This window comes from Protobothrops mucrosquamatus, unplaced genomic scaffold (genome assembly GCF_001527695.2).
Source record: "Protobothrops mucrosquamatus isolate PMUCROS unplaced genomic scaffold, P.Mucros_1.0 scaffold3567, whole genome shotgun sequence".
In the NCBI taxonomy this organism is placed as follows: Eukaryota; Metazoa; Chordata; class Lepidosauria; order Squamata; family Viperidae; genus Protobothrops; species Protobothrops mucrosquamatus.
This window is the reverse complement of record NW_015389533.1, coordinates 133,439-158,566: the sequence shown is the minus strand read 5'-3', so window position 1 is coordinate 158,566 and position 25,128 is coordinate 133,439. Positions and strand designations below refer to the sequence as shown.

The window sequence follows — 25,128 nt, the reverse complement described above, 5'->3', positions numbered from 1 at the left end:
CTTCTTGATCCGATCCTGATCTAAGGCCCAGTTTAGTCTAGTGCAGGGGTAGGCAACCTTGGCTCTTTTATGACTCGTGGACTTCCCAGAATTCCTGAGCCAGCATGGGGGAACTATGGCCCCCTCATGACTCGTGGACTTCAGCTCCCAGAATTCCTGAGCCAGCATGGGGGAACTATGGCCTCCTTGATGACTCGTGGACTTCAACTCCCAGAATTCCTCAGCCAGCCCTGGCTCAGCTTGGAAACCTCTCCCTTTCCCCTCAGCATGGCTGGCTCAGGAATTCTGGGAGTTGAAGTCCACCAGTCATAAAAGAGCCAAGGTTGCCTACCCCTGGTCTAGTGGTTAAGGCACCAGGCTAGAAAGCAGAAGACGGTGAGTTCAAGTCCCGCCTTAGCCGTGAAAGTAGCTGGGTGACTTTGGGCCAGTCATTCTCCCATCAGCCCAGCCCACATCGCAGGGCTGTCGTTGTGGGGAAAATACGAGGAGGAAGGTGTGTTGAATATGTTTGTCACCTTGACTTATTTGTAAAAACAATAAAGGTGGGATGCAAAATAATTAAGCATAATGAGTCGGCTTCCTGCTCTTCTGCGGTAAAGTTAGCTTGTCACCGTCAAACTGCAGCGGATACGCTGTGTGCTTCGGTTAAAATCCAGTTATAAAACTCCTACCCAATATTTATAAGTTTTAAAATCACTTTTGGAGTTCACATTCATGCTATCTCTCCGGGAGTCCCTGCTGTTTTACTCACTTTTGGTTCTAAGGGAAAATTCTCCCTCATCTACCCAATCGGAAGGTCTGGTGCAGGAAAGGTCAAAATGGCCGATCACTTTCCTTGGTTTGATTTCTCCCACGGCAGGACCATAAATCAAGCTCCAATAACTCAGGGGCTGCCCCAAAGAAGAGGGAGTGAAGCTATTCTCCAAAGCCCCTGAAGGCAGGACAAGAAGCAATGGATGGAAACTAACCAAAGAGAGAAGCAACCTAGAACTAAGGAGGAACTTTCTAACCATGGGAACAATTAACCAGTGGAACAACCTGCCTCCAGAAGCGGTGAATGCTCCAACACTGGAAGTTTTTAAGAAGAGACTGGACAGCCATTTGTCTGAAATGGTATAGGGTTTCCTGCCTGAGCAGGGGGTTGGACTAGATGGCCTCCAAGGTCCCTTCCAACTTTATTATTATTATTATTATTATTATTATTATTATTATTGTTGTTGTTGTTGTTGTTGTTGTTGTTGTTATTGTTAAGCTCAGAGCCTGCAGCCAGGCAGGGCCAGGGATCTGGGCTGGGGAAGGGGCTTTCTATGGAATGGGTGGGTGGGCTGGGGACATATCAGATTTGTGTTCTGTTGGTATCTACTCAGAGATTCAATTACAAGGGTTCACACAGAGGGCCGAATCAGGAGTCCCTGTTATTAAAATTAGGTATCTTTTATGGGGCTAAAGAAGAACAGTTTCTATTTATTACTGTTCTTTATTCACAATACTTATAAACCACCCCAATTGTAATGATTTTTGGTGGGGCACAATGGAGCAAAACCCATCAATCGCACAAAATGCAGCATGGTAACACAGCAATGAATAACAAGAGGGAAAGCCATAATCCACGGTGAAGGGCTGAAGCAGCTGCATCATCGGGACTTTGCAAAATCCAGGGAGATCACAGGCCAAATTACAGTTTGTAAGATTAAAGTTTATGGAAGGCATTAAATGAAGCTGACATTTATAATAGAATAACAGAGTTAGAAGGGACCTTGGAGGTCTTCTAGTCCAACCCCCTGCTGAAGCAGGAAACTTTATACTGTTGCTAACGAACGGCTGTCCAGTCTCTTCTTGAAAACCTCCAGTATTGGAGCACCCACAGTTTCTGGAGGCAAACTGACCCACTGATGGATTGTTCTCATGGATAGGAAATTTCTCCTTAGTTCTAGGTGGAATCTCTCTTCGACAAGCTTCCATCTGTTTCTTCTTGCTCTGCCCTCAGGTGATTTGGACAAAAGGCTGACACCCCTCTTTTCTTTCTGACACTCCTCAAATACTGAAAGACTGCTATCATGTCACCCCTAGTCCTCCTCTTTGTTAGACTAGAAATACCCAGTTCCTGCAACCGTTCTTTGTATGTTTTAGCCTCCAGCCCCTTAATCATCTTTGTTGCTGTTCTCTGCACTCTTTCTAGAGTCTCAACATCTTTTTGTGTTGTGGTGACCAAAACCGGGTGCCGTATTCCTAGTGTGGTCTTACCAGTGCAGTATAAAGTGGTATTAACACTTTACATCATCTTGATTCCTTCCCTCTGTTGACGAAGCCTAATATTGCGTTGGCTTTTTTGGCAGCTGCAGCACACGGCTGGCTCATATTTAGGCGATTGTCCACTAGGACATCTAGGTCCCTCTCACAGTTACTGCTGCTGTGCCAAGTACCACCTATTCTATACCTCTGCATTGGGTTTTTCTTGATAAGTGTAATTCCTTACCTTTCACACCAATATATTGTATTTTGTTAGATAGGGCCCAGTGTCCAAGTCTGTCAGGATCCTTCTGGATCTTGAGCCTATCTTCTGAGGTGTTGGCTATTCCCCCCATTAGACGCTGGGTGAATTCCCTTCTATCCCCTCATCTCAACTGTTTATGAAGATATTAAAGAGCACTAAGACAGACCCTTGGGGTACCTCACTGCGTGCTTCCCTCCATGTAGATGCGGTTCCAGTGAGGACTACCCATTGGGCACGGTTGGTCAACCAGCTACAAATCCATCTGGTGGTGATGCTGTCTAACCCACATTTTTCTGTCTTACTAAGAAGTAGGTTGTTCTCAAATGCCTCACTGAAATCCAGGTATACTATGTCCACAGCATTTTGCTAGCCCACTCATTTTGTCAAAGAATACAATAAGGTTTATCTGACGTGATTTATTTTTGACAAACCCATGTTGGCTTCCAGTAATAGCTTTGCTTGTTTCCAGGTGTTTGCAGATCCGTTGCTTGATTATCTTTTCCAGAATCCTCTCAAGCATTGAGGTTAGGCTGATAGGTCTGTAGTTTCCTAGATCTGTTCCCCCCCCCCTTTTTTAAAAAAATGGGGACCACATCAGCTCTTTCTGATGCCTCAGGTGGTTCCCAGGGGCTCCGGGATCTTTGAAAGAGATGGTTCAGTGGGTCCAAGACCTCTTCTGCCAGATCCTTCAGAACTCTGGGATGTGATCCGTCAGGGTCCGGTGATATGAACTCGTCTAGAATGGAACAATGTTCTCTTACCACTTTCTTGCCTCTTTTGACTTGTATTCCTAATCTTTTACAGTGCAGCTTTTGATAAATTGGATTGTTTTTTTCCTTTTGTGTAATGACAAATGCCAAGAAAGATTAAGCAGATGTTTCTGAAGCATGGTTTGGTTTTGGGCTGTTAAAATGAACAAACAGGCACACCCCACCACACAGCAACAAAAATCACAACCCCTCACTAGAAACCGGATCTCAAGGACAGCCAGCCAACCAAACAATCCAAAACCAGACCGTGAGTCAGAGGCAACCAAACAAGCTAACACCATTTGCATCACACAGACGATACTTACACACCAAGGACTGTGGCCCAGCAACAACAACCAGCCAATCAAACAGCCCGAAACCAAACCATGACTCAGAAACTTCCGGACAAATAAAATCCACACCAATTTATATCACACAAAAAGGTATTTAAAGGCCAGCGCTCTGACAGATGAGCACTGAAGATGTCCCCCCCCCCCGAAACGTTTGCAGCCCAATTGCCAAGCTCGGAGATCAAACCAACAGCCCAAAGCAGCTCACTGTTTATCAGCCCTTAACTCGGAGCAAGACAAGCTTTAAGGAGGAAGCCAATAAAGACGCTTTGGATCAGACGGAGTGGGGGGCTCCAGTCGTTTTCTCACGGGTCCAAAATGCCATTCAAGCAATGGAAGCGAGAGCAGGTGGGGTCGGCTTTCCCACGCCCACCTTGTCTGTAAGACAGTGGGGACTCTACCCACTGAGCAGCTCTGCCTCATTGGCGGCAGGCCTTGCTGAGCTTTTTCCAGATCAGCCGAGTCTTTACGGCATAGATGACGGGGTTGAGCATTGGGGGCAGCAGCTGGTAGAGGTTGGCCAGGAGGATGAGGACGGACTGGGGGATGCCGTGGCCGAAGCGGTGGGCGAAGAACGAGAAGAAGGCCGGGGTGTAGAACATGAGGATGACGCAGAGGTGGGAGCCGCAGGTGCCCAGCGCCTTCAGGCGGGTGTCCTGGGAAGGGAACCTGAAGACGGCCTTGAGGATCAGGAGGTAAGAAGCGGCGATGAGGAGCACGTCCAGGCCTGGCGAGAGAAGAGTGGTCACAAAGCCGTACCAAATGTTGACGGCGATATTGGCGCAGGCCATGCGGGCGATGCCCATGTGCTCGCAGTAGGAGTGGGGCATCTCCCTCTTCCCGCAGTAAGGCAGCCTCTTGAGGAGGAAGACGGTGGGGAACATCACGCAGAAACTCCTCGCCAGAGCCACCAAGCCGGTCTTGGCCACCACGGAGGGGGACAGGATGGAGGTGTATTGCAGCGGCCGGCAGATGGCGACGTAGCGGTCGAAAGCCATGGCCAGCAGGATGGTGGACTCTGCGATGAAGCTGATGTGGGTGAAGAACATCTGGGCGAGGCAGCCTTCAAAGGAGATCTCCTTGGAGTAGGACCAGAGGACGCTCAGGGTCTTGGGCACGGTGGAGGACGACAAGGTCACGTCGGCCACGGCCAGCATGGCCAGGAAGAGGTACATGGGCTGGTGGAGGCTGCGCTCCATCCGGATGAGGCAGAGCAAGGAGAGGTTTCCCAGAAGAGCGAAGAGGTACATCAGGCAGAAGGCCACGGCCATCCAGCTGTGGTATTCCTCCAGGCCAGGGATGCCGACCAGGATGAAGGAAGCAGGAGGGAGGTTGCTCTGGTTGCTGGGCTGTTGGGGGTCCGGAAGCATGTTGACTCATCGCACCCAGGGTCCGGGCTCCAATCCTCTGCTGGAGGGAGAAAGAAGATGGAGAAGTCACGGCTGGAAAGCGTGGTTACACCCGGGGCTGAAGGGACGGGGCTGGAGAGGGAAGCAGCCACTCCGTAAGTAAAAACCGCCTTGCTAAGATAGGATGCTGTAATGAGTGAAGAGGCAATATTTTGAGAAAGTACTTCAAAGAAGCTAATGAAGAAACATTAATGAAACGTTCTTAATGAAGAAGCAGGGCAAGAAGCAACGGATGGAAACTCATCAAGAAACAACTTGGAATTAAGGAGAAACTTCCTGACAGTGAGGACAATTAACCAGTGGAACAGAAGTTGCCTCTGGAAGTTGAGGGTGCTCCATCACTGGAGATTTTTAAGAAGAGACTGGACAGTCACTTGTCTCAAATTGTATAGGGTCTCCTGTTTGAGGAGGGGGCTGGACTAGAAGGACCCTTCCAGCTCTACTCTACTCTACTCTACTCTACTCTACTCTACTCTACTCTACTCTACTCTACTCTACTCTACTCTACTCTATTCTATTAAGAAATTGGACCAGACAGAAATCCAATATAGCTTATTGGATTATTTTCTTCTCCCTGGAAACTCTTGCTTGTAAATACTGACCAAAGAAGAGAAATTGGCTGCTAGCTGACCTCTGAAAACCCTGCCTAGAACTGCCACAGAGAATAGTGGTCAACCTGTCCTCCAAAGCACCTGAAGGCAGGACAAGGAGCAACAGATGGAGACTTAATCAAGGAGAGAAGCAACCTGGAACTAAGGAGAAACTTCCTAGCAGTGAGGACAATTAACCAGTGGAACGGAAGTTGCCTCCAGAAGTGGTGGGTGCTCCATCACTGGAGGCTTTTAAGAAGAGACTGGACAATCATTTCTCTGGAGTGGTATAGGTCTCCTGCTTGAGCAGGGGTTGGACTAGAAGACCTCCAAAGGTCCCTTCCTACTCTTTTATATTATTCTGAGAGTCCGAGAGGAAAACAGAGCCAGCCTCTTGGCATAGTGCTTAACAGCCCTTCCAATTTTATTTTGAAAAGCAACATTTTTTGCCATTATCAGTCCAGTCCAGTCTATTTTGACTACATTATGCTGTTAAGTTTAGTATAGTAGCATACAATAATTTATTTTGCATAACGATACCTTATTATTTAATACATAAGTAAGATTATTTCTATGACTGGACTTGGTGGGGCCATAAAAACACAGGCATTTTTCCGCATCAGAGATGCCTACAGATTATTTCACTGAGTAAGATTCTCTTATATAAATTCCAGGTTGGAAATGATACCTTGAAGAAACGTGATGTCCCAAATTCCAGCCATTGCCCCAATCAAATTATTTTATTGGTACATCCAATAAACAAACATTTCCACGTTATCATCTCCTTTGTGCATTTGGCAGCCACAAAGAAAACCTGCCTTTGGTTTAGAGCAGAGGTCTCCAAACTTGGCAACAGCTATGCTGGATGGTAACTTCTGGGAGTTGGTCCACAAGTGTTAAAGTTGCCAAGGTTGGACACCCCTGGTTTACAGAATTGGTCCTTAGGCCGGTGCCCAAAGTCTTCCCCAAATCACAAAGCAGGCAATAGGCTGGCTGGACTGACCTCCAAGGTCCCTTCCAGATTCTGTTCTATTCTATTCTATTCTATTCTATCCTATTCCTATTCTATTTTCTCTTCTATATTCTCTTCTCTTCTATATTCTCTTCTATTCTATATTCTCTTCTCTCCTCTCCTCTTCTATTTTCTATTATCTCTTCTCTTCTATATTCTCTTCTCTTCTCTTCTATTCTGTAATTCTATTTTCTCTTCTCTTCTCTTCTCTTCTCTTCTCTATTCTCTTCTCTTCTATATCCTCTTCTCTTCTCTTCTGTAATTCTATTTTCTATTTTCTATTCTCTTCTCTTCTCTCCTCTCTTCTCTTCTATATTCTGTTCTCTTCTCTTCTTTTCTATTCTATAGTGACTCACCAGCAGACGGAGATGAAGGCAGCTCTCGAATGGAGTTGAGGAGCTTCTTCAGGTGCGGAGAACGGACTCAGCCATGCAAGGAAGAAGATGATTTATCCAGCTTTCGTGGGGACTCCAAGGACACACCTGTCTCCTCTTCCTTCAGACCGAAATTGGCAAGAGAGGCCCAGCTCCCTCTGCCCCAGAAGCTGGCTGTTTTCAACTTCATGTCCGCTGGTGGGTATTCCCCCCACCCCACCCCCAAGGACAGAAGACTCCCCAGTGCCAGTTAGAGGCTGCTTGCATGGTCGCCCAGGAAGGGTTTCAAGAGGGCATCTGCTTCCTATGGGGGGGAGACAGCCCTCTCCACTGGCTGCCCCTCCATCCTCAAGAGCTTCTTCAGGACAAACTCTGATGGGGAGACGACTCGGTCCGTTTCACCTGGGTGACCTCGGGGAGAAAGTGCTCGGTGGCCCCAGACTTCTTCTAGATGACTTGTGGATGGGACAGGCAATCGTGGAAGGGGGCAATCTTGGGCCAGGACAAAAGACAAAAAGGAAACTCAGGGGAAGACACCCCCCCCCAGGGAATTCTGCTCACTCAGGTGGCCTCAGACCTAGGGAATGCCAGCCAGGTGCTTTGGCCCAGCCTAAGAAGTGGGCTTCTTCATGAGTCTGAATGAGCATTTTCTTTCTTTCTTTTTCTTTCTTTCTTTTTCTTTCTTTCTTTCTTTCTTTCTTTCTTTCTTTCTTTCTTTCTTTCTTCCTTCCTTCCTTCCTCTTTCCTTCCTTCCTTCCTTCCTTCCTTCCTTCCTTCTTTCTTTCTTTCTTTCTTTCTTAAATTGTATATAGCTGCCCATTCACTAAAAGCAATTCTGGGCAATGCACAAAAATTAAAAATAAATAAAAAGAATATATTTATATTTATATATCCATATTCCTGTCTATCTTAGCTCTTAGTTCCAGTTCTAGTAGTTTTTAATAATATTGTAATCAGCATAATTTTAATACTGTAATTATTTCTTTTTATAAATTGTAACCTTCCCAGAGTCACCTTCTAAGGATGATGGGCGGCATAAAAATTTAATAAATAAAATAAACATTAATCAATATCTTCTTCTTGTGCCATATCCGTTATCGGATGTTGGCGATCTTGCTTTTATTAGCAGCCGCACAAAAAAGTCCTGCTGAGTTTTGTCCAAACCAGTCCCTGAGATTTTGAAGCCACGATGTTCTTCTTCTGCCTGGACCTCGTTGGCCTTCAATCTTTCCCTGGAGGATTAAATGGAATATGCCGTATTTTTCTGGGTGTCGCATCACATGTCCAAAATATTCTAATTTTTGTTTTTAATTGTTTTGACGATTTCCCTTGGCTTTCCCAGGCGGCTTATCACCCCCTCATTTCTGATCTTGTCAACCCAGCTTCTACGTAACAGCCGCCTGTCAATCCACATTTCAAATGCTTCTCGTCTCTTCAGGTGGCCTTCTGTCAGAGACCGACTCTCTACTCCATGGAGCAGGATAGAAAAAACATAGCATGTGACAAGCCTGATTTTCAGTCTTAGGCTTATGTCGTGAATTAATCAATATAAAAGAAAGCAAAGTTGCAGACCCCAGGCGAAGAGAGGGGAAGACTGGCCCCTTCCACAGTGGAACCACCTAAGCAAGTCTCTGGTTCCCGATCCCCAACTTTCCCCGGTGCCCTGGTGGCAAGGAGGGTCCACGGGCCCACCTTCCTTTGGTGGGACTGGTTGAGCCACGCGAGGAGGAGGAGGAGAACTGGCCTATTGCTCATCAGGCACCTCTGGGTTTGGCTTCCCCTCGTTGTGTTTGATGAAGGAAAGGGAGGGAGGCAGCCCAATTTCACAGACCCCCCCTCCAATTCCAAAACTGGAAGCAGCAGCGACCTCCAGGAACCAAGAGGACGCCGTATGTGTGAAACGCATGCAGGAACTCTTGTTGTGCAAAGATTGTGCAGCTGCACTCCAGTGTCCGATGCAACCACATAAGTCTCAGTATTTCTGGGCTCACGTCATCCGTGGGCATTGTAACATTCATTTTTTAAAATTTTAATTGATCTATTTAGAGTCCATTTTTATTGTTTTTTTGTAAACGACTCAAGGCAGCAGAGATATTTATTACTTTTATTTTTCCCAGAACATCCCTGAGGTGGGTTGGGAGGAGAGAGAGACTTGACCAAAGTCACCCAGTCAGCTTTCAAGCCTAAGGTGGGACTAGAACTCCCCGTCTCCTGGTGATGGGCCCAAAGTGCATCAGCAGCAAAATTGCCAGTCTTGAATACTGGAGAACATGCCTGGGTGCTCTTTTGCGTGACTTCTTCTTGCAAGTACTTGTAAGGAATCTATGGCATCCCTCCTCCTCCCCCCCCCCCCATCTGCTCAGCTCTCTCTGCCTCTGCAGGAGAATTTCTAGCTGACTGGCCATCTGGACAGAGCTGGACCGAAGCCCTTCTGGGGTCTCTACCTCAGGGGTTCCCAACCAGAGATGCAAGACAATATTCCAGGGGGTGCGAAAACTTGGGTTTTCAAAATTGTAGTGTATATGCATAATTTGTTGCTGTCATTTCAAACTTTTGTGAGGGGTGCGAGAATATATCAGGAGCGTTCTAGGGGTGTGGGGTATAGAAAAGGTTGGGAATGGCTGGCGGCCGCCGGCTGTCCCAGGTCAAGCTGTCCATCGGGGGTCCCTGCAGTCGCCTCTTCCCCAGACAGCGACCGGGACCCCCTCCTGCCTCCCCACTTACCTCTCTCGGCAACGTCTGGAGCCGACCAACCCTCCATTTTGGAGAGGAAAGAGGAGCAACCGGCAGTAGGGCAGGCAGGCTTAGGTGGGGATTGACCCTCATGGTGGCAAAGAGCCCACCCTGGTCCACATGGCCCGTAAGAGCCAAGCCTGGCCCGATGGCTGGCTGCCGGTCAAGCGCCCCCTTAAATCACAGCCCCAACCCCCCACCTTCCCAACCGACACAGGCTGGGTTTGCAGGGGATCGAGATACAGGCGGTCCCCGACTTACGATCGCAATTGGGCTCAAAATTAATCTTGCAAGGTGAGACACTTGTTAAGTGAGTTTTGCCCCATTTTATGACTTTTCTTGCCACGTTTGTTAAGTGAACCACTGCAGTTGTTAAGCGAGTAACAGGGTTGTTAAGTGAATCTGCCTTCCCCCGTTGACTTGGCTTGTCAGGTGACAAAAGAGGGTCATGTGACCCCTGGAACACGGCAACCGTCATAAATGTGAGTCAGTTTCATGAGCCAAATTGGGGAAACCTTCAGTGCTGGTGTGAAAAATGGTCATAAGTCACAACAGTTTAGTCCCTCCTTAGGCCTGAAACAACTGCATTACTAATTCAACAACTGCAGCGATTCTCTTAGCAACAGTGGCAAGATTGTAAAATGGGGCAAAACACACTTAGCAACGGAAATCTGGGGCTCCACTGTGGTCGTAAGCCAAGGACTCCCTGTAAAAACCTGGCTGGTGTGTCCGTCTGTCGCCAGCTTCCTAAAAGCAAACCTTGTGCCATTTTGGGAAAAATAAAAGAGGCCTCAGCACCCTCCCCCCACCGGCCTTCTTCGACCCCCCCCCCCAACTGCAGCTTTCCAGGGCACTGGAGGGGGGGGGACTTGGGGAGGGCAGGGCCCAGAAGGAGCACCCCCCCTCCCTTCTGGGCAGGGATGGCATCAGCCGAGGTGGGGAGGGGGCAGGAGGGGCCCCCGCTGGCTCACAGTGACCCCAAGAAGCCATTCGGACCTTGAAGAAGACAACACACTTTATTATAAAATGCAAAAACCGTTAAGGAAATGGTGTCGTTGGACCTAATGGAAGAGGGTAAATATAAAGCCACGTAAAAAAAGGCTTGGAAAGGAAGGAAGGATTCCCCGGATAAAGAAAGCAGCCAGCGTTCGTCCAGGGGGGGGGTTTCTGTTCCCCCACCCACCCACCCACCCCCCGGGCTGTGAAGGACCGAGGGCCGCTCTAACCGCCCGCCACCCTCTCCCCGGCACCCAGAGGCAGCCAAGAGAAGCAGGAGGCGCCCTGGGGCTGGGGGAGGCTGAGGCCGCCAGAGGAGGGAGACTGGCATCGGGTGGCACAACAGGAGCAGCGCTTTGGGCACAAAAGGGCCAGGCCGGTCAGCCTCCTGTCCAGGGAAGCCACCTAGCAGCCGGCCAGGACAACCCTGGATAACGGAGAGCAGCTCCCAGCCAGCCACGCCGCCCTCCTGCGGATCCGGAAAGGGGGCAGCAGATCTGGCAGGGGGAGAAGGAACCGGGGGAGAGGCAGGACAAGCAAGGAAACGGGGAAACCCTCCCTGCCCCAGACACAACGTACACCCTGTGAAATGGAGGGGGGCACCCATAGAGATTCTGCAGGAGACCAAAAAACACGGGGACCCCGGGAGGTGGGGCTCCTGCCCCCTGCAGCACGTCCCTACGCCGGGTCTCCCCTTTCCCGGGGCAGGACTGGAGCGGCTGAACCGGCTGGTCGAAGGCGCCGTCACTTCTGGCTGCCCACTCGGTTGCAGAGGTGGGACAGTTGACTCTGGAAGGAGAGGAACCGAGGCTGGGGGTCAGAAGGACCCCACCCCAGAGGAAACACTCCAAGTGGCCTTCCCCAGACCCCCCCCCCAGGGCTGAAAGGTGCCCTCCCTCTGCCTTCGGACTCCTCCCGGGAGGAGCCAGGATGGAAAGCTGTGCTGTGGGGAGAACAGGGATGCAGCCTCGGCCCACTCAGGGAGGAGACATCCCAACAAAGGCCTCCTCTCCTCCCCCCCAAGTCTTCCTCCCCCCAGCAGAGCTGCCCCCCACCTGCCAACCCAGAGGCCAAAGAGACGCAACCGCCTTTTCTGGCTCTCCCGACTCAGCCTCGCACCTGATTCCTTCCTAGCTTCTCCAGGACCCCCAAAGTGGAGTCGGCCCCAGCCCTGCGAGTCCCTGTGGCTGCCCCCTTTGATTTCTGCTGTTATTTTATGACTCCATGGATGTTTTGGCCTCTGCTCACACCCGGAGAGGCCTCTGCAAGAGGGCTGGCTGTCCAGAGTTGGGGTGAATCCCCCCTAGGGGGTGCTTGGGAACGAAGAGGCCAGCCCTCCCTCCAGGGGGACCCCCGGCATTCGGGAAGGCTGGTCGACCCGGACCAGGTTCCAAGGAGCCCAGGAAGGGGGAGGCCGCTGGCTCCCCAGGAACGACGGAGGAAAAGAGCCAGACCTACCGACAGCTTCTTCACGCTGCCCAGGGCCTGGGCGTTCAGCCCCCGCAGGTCCTTCTCCGAGAGCTCGCTGGCCCTGATCCGGATGCTCTGTGCAGAGGGCAAAGGGAGTAGGAGCCAGGCTTAGGGGGGGGGGCTTTTCTGGGGGTGAAAGAAGCCCACCAATCCCCCCAATTCATGCAGGAACCGCCAGGACCCCCGGCCCGTGTTGAGAAACAGAAGCCCCCAAAGTCTCCCCCGTCCTGGAGAGGGGCGAGAGGGCAAAGCGGCTCCCCACTGGGCGAAGGGGGCTTCCACGCCGCCCCCCCCAGCGCCCGAAGGCCCTTACCTCTCCTCCGCCCAGGGGCACCACGAGGAAGACCTCGCTCTTGTCTGCCAGGGGGCTGCCGTTCACCGAGATGCTGAAGACCCGCTCGTGGGCGGCAGGGGCCCGCAGGCCGGGCGTCTTGAAAACGCTGCGGGCAGAAGCGGCAGGAGATCAGGCGGCCGCCCCCCCCCCAGAGCTTCCACCAGCCCCGCCCCGGAGGCCGCCCGAGGGGCCTGCCTGGCGGAGGGGGGGGGCTCACCTGGAGTCAAACTTGCCAGCAGGTGTGAGCAGAGGAGTGGCAGCTTTTGTGGGGGTCCCTCGGCCAGCTGGAGTGATGGGGTTCACTTTGCTGGGCCTGCTAAAATACAGCAGCAGCGGCCGCCGCCAGGTCAGTGGCCCGTTTGGGACTTCAAGCCGGCTGCTCTAGACTGGAATTCTTGGCCTGAAGGGACCTTGAGGGCATCAAGACCACCCCCTTGCTCAGCACACCATTCCAGTCAAGGGACAAGCCATGGAAGATACGCCCCCCCCACCTGCCTAGACCTCTAGCCTCATGAACAGGGGACTCCTGTGATTTAAATCACCAATTCCGTCCTCCCCTCTGGAAGAAAAGGGATCACGGCAGCCATCTTAGTGCTGGGAGGCACCTTGGGGGGGGGAGGGGTCTTCTCTCCCGACTCTGCTCCGCCCACCCCCCGAGAAATGCCTGCCCAGACTCTTCTGGAGACCCTCCAGGCGTGGAGGAGTCGCAGCTGCCTGTCCCCTTGCATAAGGGCTCCCCAGTCAGGAAATTCCTCTCCGGTTCCAGCCTGGATCTCTGGGTGTCCAAGCGTGGCAACTGGAAGACCTGCAGCTGACGTGGCCGGCTGGGGGATTCTGGGAGTTGAAGTCCACAAGTCTTCAGGTTGCCAGGCCTTAAAGCTTCTCCCTGCTGGCTCTTGTCTGACTGCCCCCCTCCTCCCTCACCCCTTCTTGCTATCATCCCCCTTAGCCTCCCCTCCATTAAGCCAGGAATTCCTTTTTGTGGGATTTCGCCCCCAAGCCCCTCCCCAGCTCCCTTGTTCTGCCCTGCACTCTCTCTCTCCAGCTCCTCAGCCCTTTTGCATTGTGGGGACCAGAGGGGGGGGGGGGAGGAACATCTCGTGGGGGGGTTCTGACCAGGGCAGCGTAAAGCAGCACTAACCCTTCCCCTATTCCCCCCACTCAGGCAGCCCAGGATTGCACCGTCTTTTTAGGCAGCTGCAGCACACTGCGCCCCTGGGGTCTTCCAGGACCCCCAGATCTCCCTCCCAAGCACCTTCTTCTACCTGACACCTCTTGAGGCATTTCAAGAGTGCCGTGGTGTCCCCCCTCGGGGGTCTCTCTGAAGGACAACCCACCCGGTGGGTCCTTCGCCCTCCCCCCTCCACAGGGCTTGGCTCAACCCGTTTCAGTCTCCGACAGAGGAGAATGCTTATAGCTCAGGGTCGCACTGTGGGTTCCTTGGTGGTCCCTGAGCTGGGCTGCTGACCGCTTGCTGCCCGTTACCTTTTGCGGAAATGCTTGGATCGGGATGAAGGGGGCCGGGCCCGCTTGGAAGTCGGAGGCCTTTTGCTTGAGGTCTGCACCTGGAACGCAGAAGGGGGTGTGACTCGGCCTGCCTTCAGCCACAGGCCCTTTGCTGTGTGAGCAGGGCATTCACTTTTGAGATAGTAGGTCACCGGTCCATCTGCCCACCCACCCACCCACCCATTTCATTCATTCAGAATAGAACAAGAAGAGGCCTCGGAGGTCTTCTAGTCCAGCCCCCTGCTCAGGCAGGAGACTCAGGGGTAGGCAACCTTGGCCCTTTTATGACTGGTGGACTTCAACTCCCAGAATTCCTGAGCCAGCCATGCTGAGGGGAAAGGGAGAGGTTTCCAAGCTGAGCCGTGCTGGCTGAGGAATTCTGGGAGTTGAAGTCCACAAGTCATAAAAGAGCCAAGGTTGCCTACCCCTGCTCTATACCATTTCAGACAAATGGTGGTCCAAGCTCTTCTCGAAAACCCACAACTTCTGGAGGCGGGCAGTTCCACTGGTTAATTGTTCTGACTGTCAGGAAGTTTCTCCTTAGTTCCAGGTTGCTTCTCTCCTGGATGAGTTTCCGTCCGTTGCTTCTCGTCCTGCCCTCAAGTGCTTTGGAATACAGCTTGACTCCCTCTCCTTTGGGGCAGCCCCTCAAATCCTGGAAGACTGCTATCCTGTCCCCCCTCGTCCTCCTTTTCTCTAGAACAGCCGTACCCAAATCCTGCAACCGTTCTTCATTTTTCATCCTTTTACTGCTTTATTGCCTATTAAGGCCCTGTTGCTGGGACTTGGCAGAGAAAGATCCGTTCTCAGACAGAACCTTCCGGGCTTCGGGTGCAGCCCCCCACCCCCACCCCGAGGGCTGCATGCAGACAGAAGAAGCACTCAACAGGCAGGGGTCTTGGGGGGGGCGCAAGAGGGCCAAGGCAGAGGCCTTCGGAAGGACAGAGAGAAACGTATACCTTTCCTGGCTTCTGGTGTGCCACATCCGGATCAGCCTGGTCCTCCTGCTTGGACTTCTTGACCGCAGGCAGCAGAGACGTCTCCATCTCTTCGTCGATGGTCTCAATGGCCTGCTTGGCTGCGGGGGGGACACAAACTCTTGGAGGAAGGGGGGCGAGACAGGCAGGCTGGTGGGGGCAGCTGTGAAATGCTCGCTTCTCAGCCGGCTCCGTCACGGCTTCTAGGTCAGGGGTAGGCAACCTTGGCTCTTTTATGACTGGTGGACTTCAACTCCCAGAATTCCTCAGCCAGCATGGAGGAAACTATAGCCCCTTCATTTATTTATTTATTTATTTATTTATTTGATTTATATCCCGCCCTTCTCCCAACGGGACTCAGGGCGGCTCACAACATATTTAAAAACAAAAACGTATTTACAATCCCCACCAAATAAAACTAATTAAAACCAAATATTTTAAAGTTGTGCTGTTTAAAATTTTTTCCTTAAAATAAACCCGATTTAAAATCCTCCCTAGGCCAGGCCCGCTTGCTGGAAGAGCCATGTCTTGAGGGCGCGGCGGAAAGTAAGGAGATCCGGAATCATCCGGATCTCGGGGGGCAGTTCGTTCCAGAGGGTGGGGGCACCCACAGAGAAGGCCCTCCCCCTGGGGGTCGCCAGCCGACATTGCTTGGCCGACGGCACCCTGAGGAGACCCACTCTGTGGGAGCGTACCGGTCTATGGGAGGGGATCTGCGGCAGAAGGCGGTCTCGGAGATATCCAGGTCCGATGCCATGGAGCGCTTTAAAGGTGGTAACTAACACCTTAAAGCGCACCCGGAAGGCCACTGGTAACCAGTGCAGCTCGCGCAGCAGCGGTGTTACGTGGGAGCGACGAGTCCCTCCCAACACCGCCCGCGCGGCCGCATTCTGGACCATTTGAAGCCTCCGGGTGCTCCTCAAAGGGAGCCCCATGTAGAGAGCATTACAGTAGTCCAGGCGAGAGGTGACGAGAGCATGAGTGACTGTGCGCAAGGCGTCCCGGTCCAGAAAAGGTCGCAACTGGTGGATCAGGCGGACCTGATAAAACGCCCCCCTGGTCACGGCCGACAAATGGTCTTCCAATGTCAGCCGTGGATCCAGGAGGACACCCAAGTTGCGCGCCCTCTCTGAGGGGGCCAAAGTTTCGCCCCCTATAGTCAGCGATGGCGTCAGCTGACTATGCCGAGGCGCTGGCATCCACAGCCACTCAGTCTTGGAAGGGTTGAGTCTGAGTCTGTTCCTCCCCATCCAGACCCTTACGGCCTCCAGGCAACGGGCCATCACGTCAAGGGCATCGTTGGGGTGGCCTGGGGTGGAAATGTACAGCTGAGTGTCATCAGCGTACTGATGGAAATCCACCCCAAAGCCACGGATGATCTCCCCCAGCGGCTTTACATAAATATTGAACAAAAGGGGAGAGAGGACCGACCCCTGAGGCACCCCACAAGTTAGGGGTNCCAGGGAAGGCTTCTTGAGGAGGGGCCTCACAACGGCCTCCTTAAGGGCCGCAGGGAAGACACCCTCCTGCAAAGAAGCGTTAATAATTCCCTGGAGCCAGGCTCGTGTACCCTCCCGAGCTGCCAGTACCAGCCAGGAGGGACACGGATCTAACAAACATGTGGTTGCATTCAGCCTCCCCAAGACCCTGTCCACGTCATGACTCCTGGACTTCAACTCCCAGAATTCCTGAGCCAGCCATGCTGAGGGGAAAGGGAGAGGTTTCCAAGCTGAGCCATGCTGGCTGAGGAATTCTGGGAATTGAAGTCCACGAGTTATGAAGGGGCCAAAGTTTTCCCCCATGCTGACTGAGGAATTCTGGGAGTTGAAGTCCTCGAGTCATGAAGGGGCCATAGTTCTCCCCATGCTGGCTCAGGAATTCTGGGAGTTGAAGTCCACAAGTCATGAAGGGGCCAAGGTTGCCTACCCTTGAGTTAGGGCAACATGAGCGACCACTTTTCTTTTTATTAAGACAAAGCAAGCGGTCCTCGGCTTACAACTGTTCATTGGGCGACCATTTGAAGTTCAAAAGCACTGGAAAAAAGTGACTAGTGGCTGTTTTTCACTCTTACAACCGTCGCAGCATCCCCAGGGTCACGTGATCAAAATCTGGATGCTTGGCAACGGGCTCATATTTATGACGGTCGCAGCGTCCCAGCGGGGCCACATGATCCCCTTTTGCGACCGCCTGGCCAGCAAAGTCAATGGGGACTATGTTGCTAAGAATTGCAGGGATCCCCTTAACGACCGTGGCAAGAAAAGTCGTAAAGTGGGGCAACTGTCTGGGCTCAGCTGTGGTTCCAACTCCTTCTTGAAGGAAATAAAAGTTATTCTTTTAACAAATGTAGAAATGTAATGCCATTATATGAAACTGCCTCTTTAGCACAAATGTAACACTGTGACGCAAATGTAGCAATGCACTGCCAAATGTGTGGGAAGGTTTGTTTACTGTTTCCTGCCCATGTAAAGTGACCACAAATGGTAATCAGCAAAGATAATTAATTATGACCTAATGTTTACTGTTTCCTGCCTAAAATTCCTCCGGGAGATAGGAACTTACACTTTAAGTGGAATATCAAAAAGGGGGGATTTTGACCCAAGGTGAAAATTACAAATAAACAAGATAACAGCAGATGGACGGAAGAGTCCAGGATGACCTTTTAAGTGTAAAAACAACTTCAAAGAATGACTATAGAGTTGAAAGAGCTTCTTAGATGTGACACGCATTGTAAAAAAGTATAAAATGAAAAGCTTGAAATCTGCCCTTTGCGCTCTTGGAACTCAATCCATTTAAGGAAGAATTTAGGAGGCCGTAATTGCAAACGCTTTTCTTTTCTTATTATCATTTTTATGTTTTTCTTCAATAAAAACTTTGTATTGTTAATCAGACTTGTCTTCGTATTGTATCAAAATTTGGGGGTTCTTACATCTCACATTCTCGAGCATCGTAAGAGTGGAAGGAGGGGAAGTAAAGTGAAGTTTCTTAATTACAAATGCTGATGTTTGAACATCGTTCAGTGAGGTTTGCCCCATTTTACGACCTTTCTTGCCAGTTGTTAAGTGAATCGCTGCAGTTGTCAAGCTGATAACACGGTCGTTAAGCGAATCGGGCTTCCCCATTGACTCTACCTGCCAGGTCACAAAAGGGGATCACGTGACACCCCACCCCCCACCCCGATGCTGCGACTGTCATGAGTATGAGTCAGTTGCCAAGCGTGTGAATGTCAATCCCATGACCACGGGGAAGCTGCAGCGGTCATAAGTGAGGGGAAAAAAAGAGCACTTTTTTCAGTGCTCTTGTAACATGGAATGGTTACTACGCGATCCGTTGCAAGTCGAGGACTGCTGTGTTGGTTGGAAACAGGCAGAAGAGGCCGCAACCTGCAGGGGACAGACCCTGGATGGGATTTATTTTATTTTATTTATTTATCAAATTTGTACCCCGCCCTTCTCCTAGCGGACTCAGGGCGGCTTACAGCCAGTTAAAACAGATAACAATATAATAATACTAAATTTAAAATGTAATTAAAATGAAATATTATTGGCCGTTTCTTTTTAAAATTATTTAAATGGTGGGATGGTGGGTGATGCAAGGCTGCACCATTTTTCTCCCCCTTCCTTCCCTGAAGTGTGTAAACCTGAGGGCCCGGTGTGTCTGCGGGGGGGGGGCTCGCCTTGTTTCCTCTTGGGCAATTCCCCCCCAGGGGTGGACTCAATAAACGCTGCTGCAGGGAGCCTGGATTAGCGGCTTTGGAGTCCCGCACTTCATTTTCACAGTGGGGGACCGTGAGAGCATCAGGCGGGCCCTTCTCCCTCCCTCTCCCCGCCCCGCTGACCTTTCTTGGCGACCCGGAAGGGCGTCTGGACGGCCCGGGAGGCCAGCTGGGTGATCTCCGCGATCTCCACCTCGCTCTGCAGGGAGGCAAGGAAGCCGGGCAGCTCGCAGGAGGGGGGGGGAGGCGGCCCGATTGACCCCCCCAGCCCTCCCCCTCCCCTCCCCTTCCCGGGCTACTCACTGACCGAGGCCACCCTCTCCAGGGCCTTGTCGCTGCCTCCCAGGGCTGCAAGAGGGAGGGGGAGAGAAAGAGGGGGGGGGGTTAGCGGGCGGGCGGGGGGTCGCGCAAGGCCGGGCGGGGGGGGCTCTTGCGGGGGGGGGTCGAGACCCACCGAGGAAGGTGATCCAGTTCATCTGGCGCAGCGGCAGCGGCAGCCGCAGCACCTCCATGTTGCTCAGGTTCTCCACGTCCTTCTTCAGGCTCTCGCCCGCCGCCCGCACCTGCGCCAGCCGGGACCGCACTGCAAAACAGGCGCGCCGGTCACGGCCCCGGACCTCCGCCGACCCCCACCCCCACGCCCGCCCCGGCCCCGGCCCGCCTCACCCTCGCGGTCGAAGTCCTTCAGGAAGGCGTCCACCCGCTTCTCCCGCGCCGAGGCCTTCGGGCCGCCCCGGCCCGCCGTCGGCCTTTTCCTGCCGGGCGCCATCGCGGAAGCGGAGCCAGCGGAGCCGGCGGCCGTTCAAACTTGGCGCGCGCCCCGCTCGGCCAATCAGGAGGCGGCCCGCCGCGCGGAGGACGGGGGCGTGGCCGAGAGACGCCCGCGCGGCTCCTCCTGCGAGGCCACGCCCCTCACGCCGCCCAGCCGCGCTTTCCACGGGGAGCCCCTCCTGCCCGGGGCGCCCGTGGGCGGGGCATCGAGGCTTTGGGGGGGGGCGGGCGGAAGACCGCAGGGAGGGGCCTCCCGGGGGTGGGAGGGGCCCCTCGGGGGTGGGCGGGGCTTTGGGTCTGGAAGGGGCTCGGGGCGGGGGGCACTTCGGGGGTCTCTGCTTTGGGCGCGCTCGCGTTCAGGCACCTCCGGCGAGAAAAGGGGACCACGCGGAGATCGCCCGCCGGGCTCCTCCTCCGGCCAAGCGGGGGTCTCGCGTGCCCCGGGGGGGATTGGCACCGCCTCCCCTCCCTCCCCCGCCGGCTTGCAGGGGTCGGCAGAGCTCCGGGCCGCGGGGGGTCCAGGAGGGGCGGAGCGCGGGGCCCCCACCCACCCGCCTGGTTGCGCTGCTCGGGCGGGGAAGGGGCGAAAGGGCCGGGGGAGGCGCCCAGACCCCCCCCCCCGCCCCCGGTTCTCTTGCTGCCCGGGAGAAGCCCCCGGGGCTGCGTCGGGCTCGCCGCAGACCTCCCCTACCTCGCCTGTCGGCTCCCCAGAGCTGCAGAAGGGACCTCGGAGGTCGTCTAGTCCCACCCCACCTGCAGGGGGTCATTTAATTCAGCTGCTCCAGCCGAGTTCTGTGGGGCTTGCTGGCCCGCTTTCCTCTGCCTTCCCCCCCCCCCAGCATTCCCGGCAGAGGGGCAGAACCGGATGGGGATGCCATAGCAAGAAGCCCCCCCCCGGGGGTCTCTGTCCCTGGTATCTCGGCCTGCCCCTCTGGGGGCCAGGCTCCCTCGGGGAAGGGCTCCCAGGGCTTGGACGTCTCCCCCTGCCTCCCTCCCCACCCCCCAGGGCCTTGTCTCCTCTGGGGCTTGTCAGGCGCTTGCAGACCTGGGCCTGGCGCTGAAGTGGGCGATGCCAGGGACCGGCTGCCCTTATCAGCCTCTTGCCTGCTCACCCCCTCCACCTCAGCCAGCAGCCCTGCCCCGCCTCCTAAGGCCCCTTCCCTTTGCAGGAACCGTAAGCCCACACTTCCACCTCAGAACACAGACAGTCCTCGAGTTACGGCCACAATTGAGCCCTAGATTTATGTTGCTAAATGGAACCTTTGTTAAGTGAGTTTTGCTCCATTGTACGACTTTTCTTGGCACAGTAGTTAAGTCAGCAACACGGTCCACACTGACTTTGCTGGTCGTAAGTTCGCAAAAGGGGATCACATGGCCCCAGGACACTGCGACCATCATAAATATGAACCAGTGGCCACACGTACGACCACGGGGTGGGGGGTGGGGTGCTGCAACGGTCATAAGTGTGAAATGTGCCTCCTGACAAGCCAAGCCAGGTTCACTTAACAACCGTGTGACTAACTTTGCCATGTTTTGCATAGCAAGAGAAATTTTGGGCTCAGCTGTGGTCATAAGTCAAGGAATAGGAATAGGAACAGAACAGAATAGAATAGAATAGAATTACAGAATAGAATAGAATAGAAATACAGAATAAAATAGAATAGAATAGAATAGGAAATATAGAATAGAATGGAATGGAGTGGAATGGAATGGAATAGAACAGAACACAATAGAATAGAGCAGAATAGAATAGAAAATTAGAATAGAATAGAAATACAGAATAGAAATATAGAATAGAATAGAAATATAGAATAGAAATAAAGAATAGAATAGAACAGAATAGAATAGAAAATAGAATATAGAATAGAATAAGGAATAGAATAGAACAGAATGTAGAATAGAATAGAATAGAATAAGGAATAGAATAGAATAGAACAGAATGTAGAATAGAATAGAATAGAGAAATAATAGAATAGAGAAATAATAGAATAGAATAGAATTACAGAAATAGAATAGAATAAGGAATAGAATAGAATAGAAATACAGAATAGAACAGAATGTAGAATAGAATAGAATAGAATAGAGAAATAATAGAATAGAATAGAATTACAGAATAGAAATAGAATAGAATAGAATAAGGAATAGAATAGAACAGAATGTAGAATGGAATAGAAAATAGAATAGAAATAGAACAGAATGTAGAATGGAATGGAATAGAAAGGAATAGAAAATAGGACAGGATAGGAGCTGGAGTAAGTAAAAGGGAAAGAAGAGTAAAAGGGAAGAAAAGACGTGTGAACAGAAGTAAAACAGGAGAACCATAAAGGGGATCAGTGACAAAGGGAAGACGGTGGGAGAGTAATTCCATCGATCCAATGACCAAAGGGAGCTGGGAGGCTTCGCCCTTTGCTCGCTCCTTCGGTTGAAGTCGGAGGAGGCTTCGTGGAGGCTCAGCGCCAGGAAAGGGTCCCTCTTTAGTATGAAGGCAACGTTTCTATATACTGCAGTGTTGTAAAAGGAACATAATACATTATATTGTTTTGATACAATGAGGAGGGGATGAAATGAGAAGGGGATAAGCCGCCTGGGAAAGCCAAGGGAAATCATCAAAACAATTAAAAAACGAAAATTAGAATATTTCGGACATGTGATGCGACACCCAGAAAAATACGGCATGCTCCATTTAATCCTCCAGGGAAAGATGGAAGGCCAACGAGGTCCAGGCAGAAGAAGAACATCGTGGCTTCAAAATCTAAGGGACCGGTTTGGACAAAACTCAGCAGCACTTTTTCGTGCGGCTGCTGATAAAAACAGGATCGCTAACATGATCGCCAACGTCCGATAACGGATAGGGCAGAAGAAGAAGATATATGTTGAGGAAAGATGGTTAGCCCTGTAAACAGTTTGAACCATTCAAACAAACAAAAAAACAACATTACGCATCTTAGTTAATAAAAGTAGGATTATTTAGGTTTTTTCCAGTCAAAATTGAACGCAATGCAGGAAGTCCTCAACTTACAACAGGCACTGAAAAAAGTGATTTATGACAATTTTTCACACTTAATGACTGTTGCAGCGTCCCCCACGGTCTTGTGATCAAAATTCAGACGCCTGGCGACTGGCTCCTATTTATGACGGTCGTGCTGTGGCCGCGTGATCCCCTTTGGTGACCTGAGAAGCAAAGTCAATGGGGAATTCAAATTCCCTTAACAACCATGTTGCTAATTTAACAAACTCAATGCTTCATTTAACAACTGGGGCAAGAAAAGTCATAAAATGGGGCAAAATGCACTTAACAAATGTCTCACAACAACATAAATTTTGGGCTCAATTATGGTCATAACTTGAGGACTGCCTGTTCTAAATAACTGCTGCAAGTTTCATTAAAGTATTTGTTGTACAGCACAATAAAGCCAACAGTAATGAGCTCATTACTTAATATTAAAATCTCCGTTGCATTCTTACTTAGTATTTCTTACGCATATTGAAAAAGAAAAGTCAAAGCAAATTTGACTGCAATTAAAGTACCAATAGATTAAATAAAGACTTTGCAGTTTCTGACTACCTTCCTTTTTGTGATTCTACTAATTCAGTTTTTATAAACATTTCCACCCCTTAGAAGTCAGCCGTTCTTGCTTAAATTTGGTTAAACTTCTGTTGTGAATATATACTGTGCTGTCAATCCTGCACGTCCTCCAAATTAACTTCCCAGTCAGATATTTTCAGAATTGTGTTTTTCTTTCAACATTGAGCAACATTTATCACAAACAAAACAAATTTAAGTTAAAGATAAAAATAGAAAAGTGGGGGGGGGAAGAGAAAAAGAAGAAAGGAAGAAGAAAGTGGTTTCTGATCAATAAAAATAATCTTCCATGACATTTCCAACATTTATTACTTTATAATTTATCTCAGTTATTATTGATGGAATTGCATACTCTCTATAGTATATTTTGTACCACTTTTAAGTTATCGCTTGGTGTAAATTTTATAGATTATAGTCCATAATTCTTAACAGAATCACAGAGTTGGAAGGGACCTTGGAGGTCTTCTAGTCCAACCCCCTGCTTAGGCAGGAGACCCTACACCATTCCAGAAAAGTGGCTGTTCAGTTTCTTCTTTCAAAGCCTCCAGTGATGAAGCACCCACAACTTCTGGAGGCAACTTCAGTTCCATTTATTAATTATTCTGTCAGGAAATTCCTCCTTAGTTCCAGGTTGCTTCTCTCCTTGATCAGTTTCCATCCGTTGCTTCTTGTCCTGCCTTCTTCAGGTGCTTTGGAGAATAGCTTGACTCCCTCTTCTTTGGGGCAGCCCCTGAGATATTGGAACACTGCTATCATGTCCCCCCTCGTCCTTTTCTTCATTAAACGAGTTCCCTCAACCATTCATCTTAACATTTAGCCTCCAGACCTTTTATTGTTGTGCTTCGCTGGTGGATTTTAACAAGAGACTGGACAGTCACTTGTCTGAAATGGTCTAGGGCAGAGGTCCCCAACCTTAGCAACTTCAAGACCCGTGGACCTCAACTTGATCTCTGGGTGTCCAAGCGTGGCAACTTGAAGACCTGCAGTTGACATGGCTGGCTGGGGAATTCTGGGAGTTGAAGTCCACAAGTCTTAAAGTTGCCAAGGTTGGGGACCCCTGGTCTAGGGTCTCCTGCTTGAGCAAGGGGTTGGACTAGAAGACCTCCAAGGTCCCAGCTCTATTCTGATTGATTGATTGATTGATTGATTGATTGATTGATAGACTCTGGAGATCAAGAGCCTCTTCTCACTGGTAGGCTACGACACTTCCTCTGATGTGCTGCTCCACCTTGGATAGCTCCCCTTCCTCAATTTCCGTTATTGATGCAGTCTTTTGTTCAGTAGAGGTGTCTCTACTTCACCCACCGTAGCCCCCCTTTCGGGGAGGAAGCTGTGTTGAGAGGGAGGAGCTGGCCCAGAATCCCCCTAAGGGACACCCTGAACAGGACTTGCCCATCCCTAGTGGCCCCCTGGCATGGACCCCAACCTTCACCCCACCCCACCTTGGCTTCAACGCCCCTCTTGGGATAGGGGAGCACAGGAGGGAGAAGTAGAGATCCCCCCTATGCTGTGGGAAGGGGACCACCATTCTCTCCTTGTCACAGGAATTACACCCCACGAAGGGGGCGGCTTTGGAAGGGGAGTGGCTTTCCCAGGAGCCTTGCGGAGCTGACCAACAGCCAGGCTGCAGGTGAATTTTCCTGAAGCCCCCAGGCCTGCTGCAGACCCTCGACGCCCCCGCGGTGGCCGGCCGGCCCTGCTCATCCAGGACCAAGGCAGCCCCGAGCCCTAGCCGGGCCCGCCCCGCGGAGCCTGGCCAAAAGAGGCGGGCCCGGCCCAAGGCGGGCGCCGCCGTCCCATCGGCAGCTATCTTGGGCTCCGGCTGGCCCGGCAGGGCCACACCCGACGGGCTCCCCCCCTCCCCCCTCCCTGGCCCAGATCCACCCGCCCCCGGGGCTCCTTTCCCGGCGGGCCGGGCATAAAAGGCCGCCCCGGAGCCGGTTCCGCAGCCTTGGCCGCTTCCTTTTCTTCAGCCCCGACAGCAGCCCCGACAGCAGCCCCCGCCATGGTGCAGTGGACCGCCGAGGAGAAGAGCACCATCAACGCCGTCTGGAGCAAGGTCGACGTG

The 25,128-nt window shown here is 51.7% G+C and overlaps 3 protein-coding genes across 3 annotated transcripts in view; 1 reads left to right on the top strand and 2 right to left on the bottom strand.

The window, feature by feature from the left end:
• Window positions 1-4,012: 4,012 nt before the first annotated feature.
• On the bottom strand, window positions 4,013-4,963 carry LOC107297869 (olfactory receptor 52B2-like). Its single transcript, XM_015827228.1, has one exon. It carries the CDS (start codon window positions 4,961-4,963, stop codon window positions 4,013-4,015), a length of 951 nt encoding a protein of 316 aa, XP_015682714.1.
• Window positions 4,964-11,451: 6,488 nt separating this feature from the next.
• Window positions 11,452-19,475, bottom strand: CDCA8 (cell division cycle associated 8). Its single transcript, XM_029286399.1, has 10 exons — window positions 19,373-19,475; window positions 19,161-19,289; window positions 19,014-19,054; window positions 18,821-18,905; window positions 14,977-15,095; window positions 13,997-14,076; window positions 12,729-12,824; window positions 12,491-12,617; window positions 12,166-12,252; window positions 11,452-11,496 (listed from the first exon to the last, which is right to left on the bottom strand). The coding sequence occupies exons 1-10, from the start codon at window positions 19,473-19,475 to the stop codon at window positions 11,452-11,454; spliced, it is 912 nt and encodes a 303-aa protein (XP_029142232.1).
• A 5,487-nt stretch (window positions 19,476-24,962) lies between these two features.
• LOC107297867 (hemoglobin subunit beta-1-like) overlaps window positions 24,963-25,128 on the top strand; it is a 1,806-nt gene continuing 1,640 nt past the window's right edge. The window contains exon 1 of the mRNA XM_015827226.1: window positions 24,963-25,125. Coding sequence (XP_015682712.1) covers window positions 25,066-25,125 — 60 coding nt within the window. The 5' untranslated portion in view covers window positions 24,963-25,065. The remainder of the gene's footprint in view (window positions 25,126-25,128) is intronic.

What these genes read in the sequence shown, in the direction of transcription:
- LOC107297869 (XM_015827228.1), bottom strand. Translation starts at nt 4,963, where the DNA reads ATGCTTCCGGACCCCCAACAGCCCAGCAACCAGAGCAACCTCCCTCCT.
- CDCA8 (XM_029286399.1), bottom strand. Translation starts at nt 19,475, where the DNA reads ATGGCGCCCGGCAGGAAAAGGCCGACGGCGGGCCGGGGCGGCCCGAAG. An exon ending in CCCTGGAGAGGGTGGCCTCG is followed by an intron (nt 18,906 to 19,013) that starts GTCAGTGAGTAG and finishes GCCTCCCTGCAG; the next exon opens with AGCGAGGTGGAGATCGCGGA. An exon ending in CGCCAAGAAAGGTCAGCGGG is followed by an intron (nt 15,096 to 18,820) that starts GCGGGGAGAGGG and finishes TCCCCCCCGCAG; the next exon opens with CCAAGCAGGCCATTGAGACC.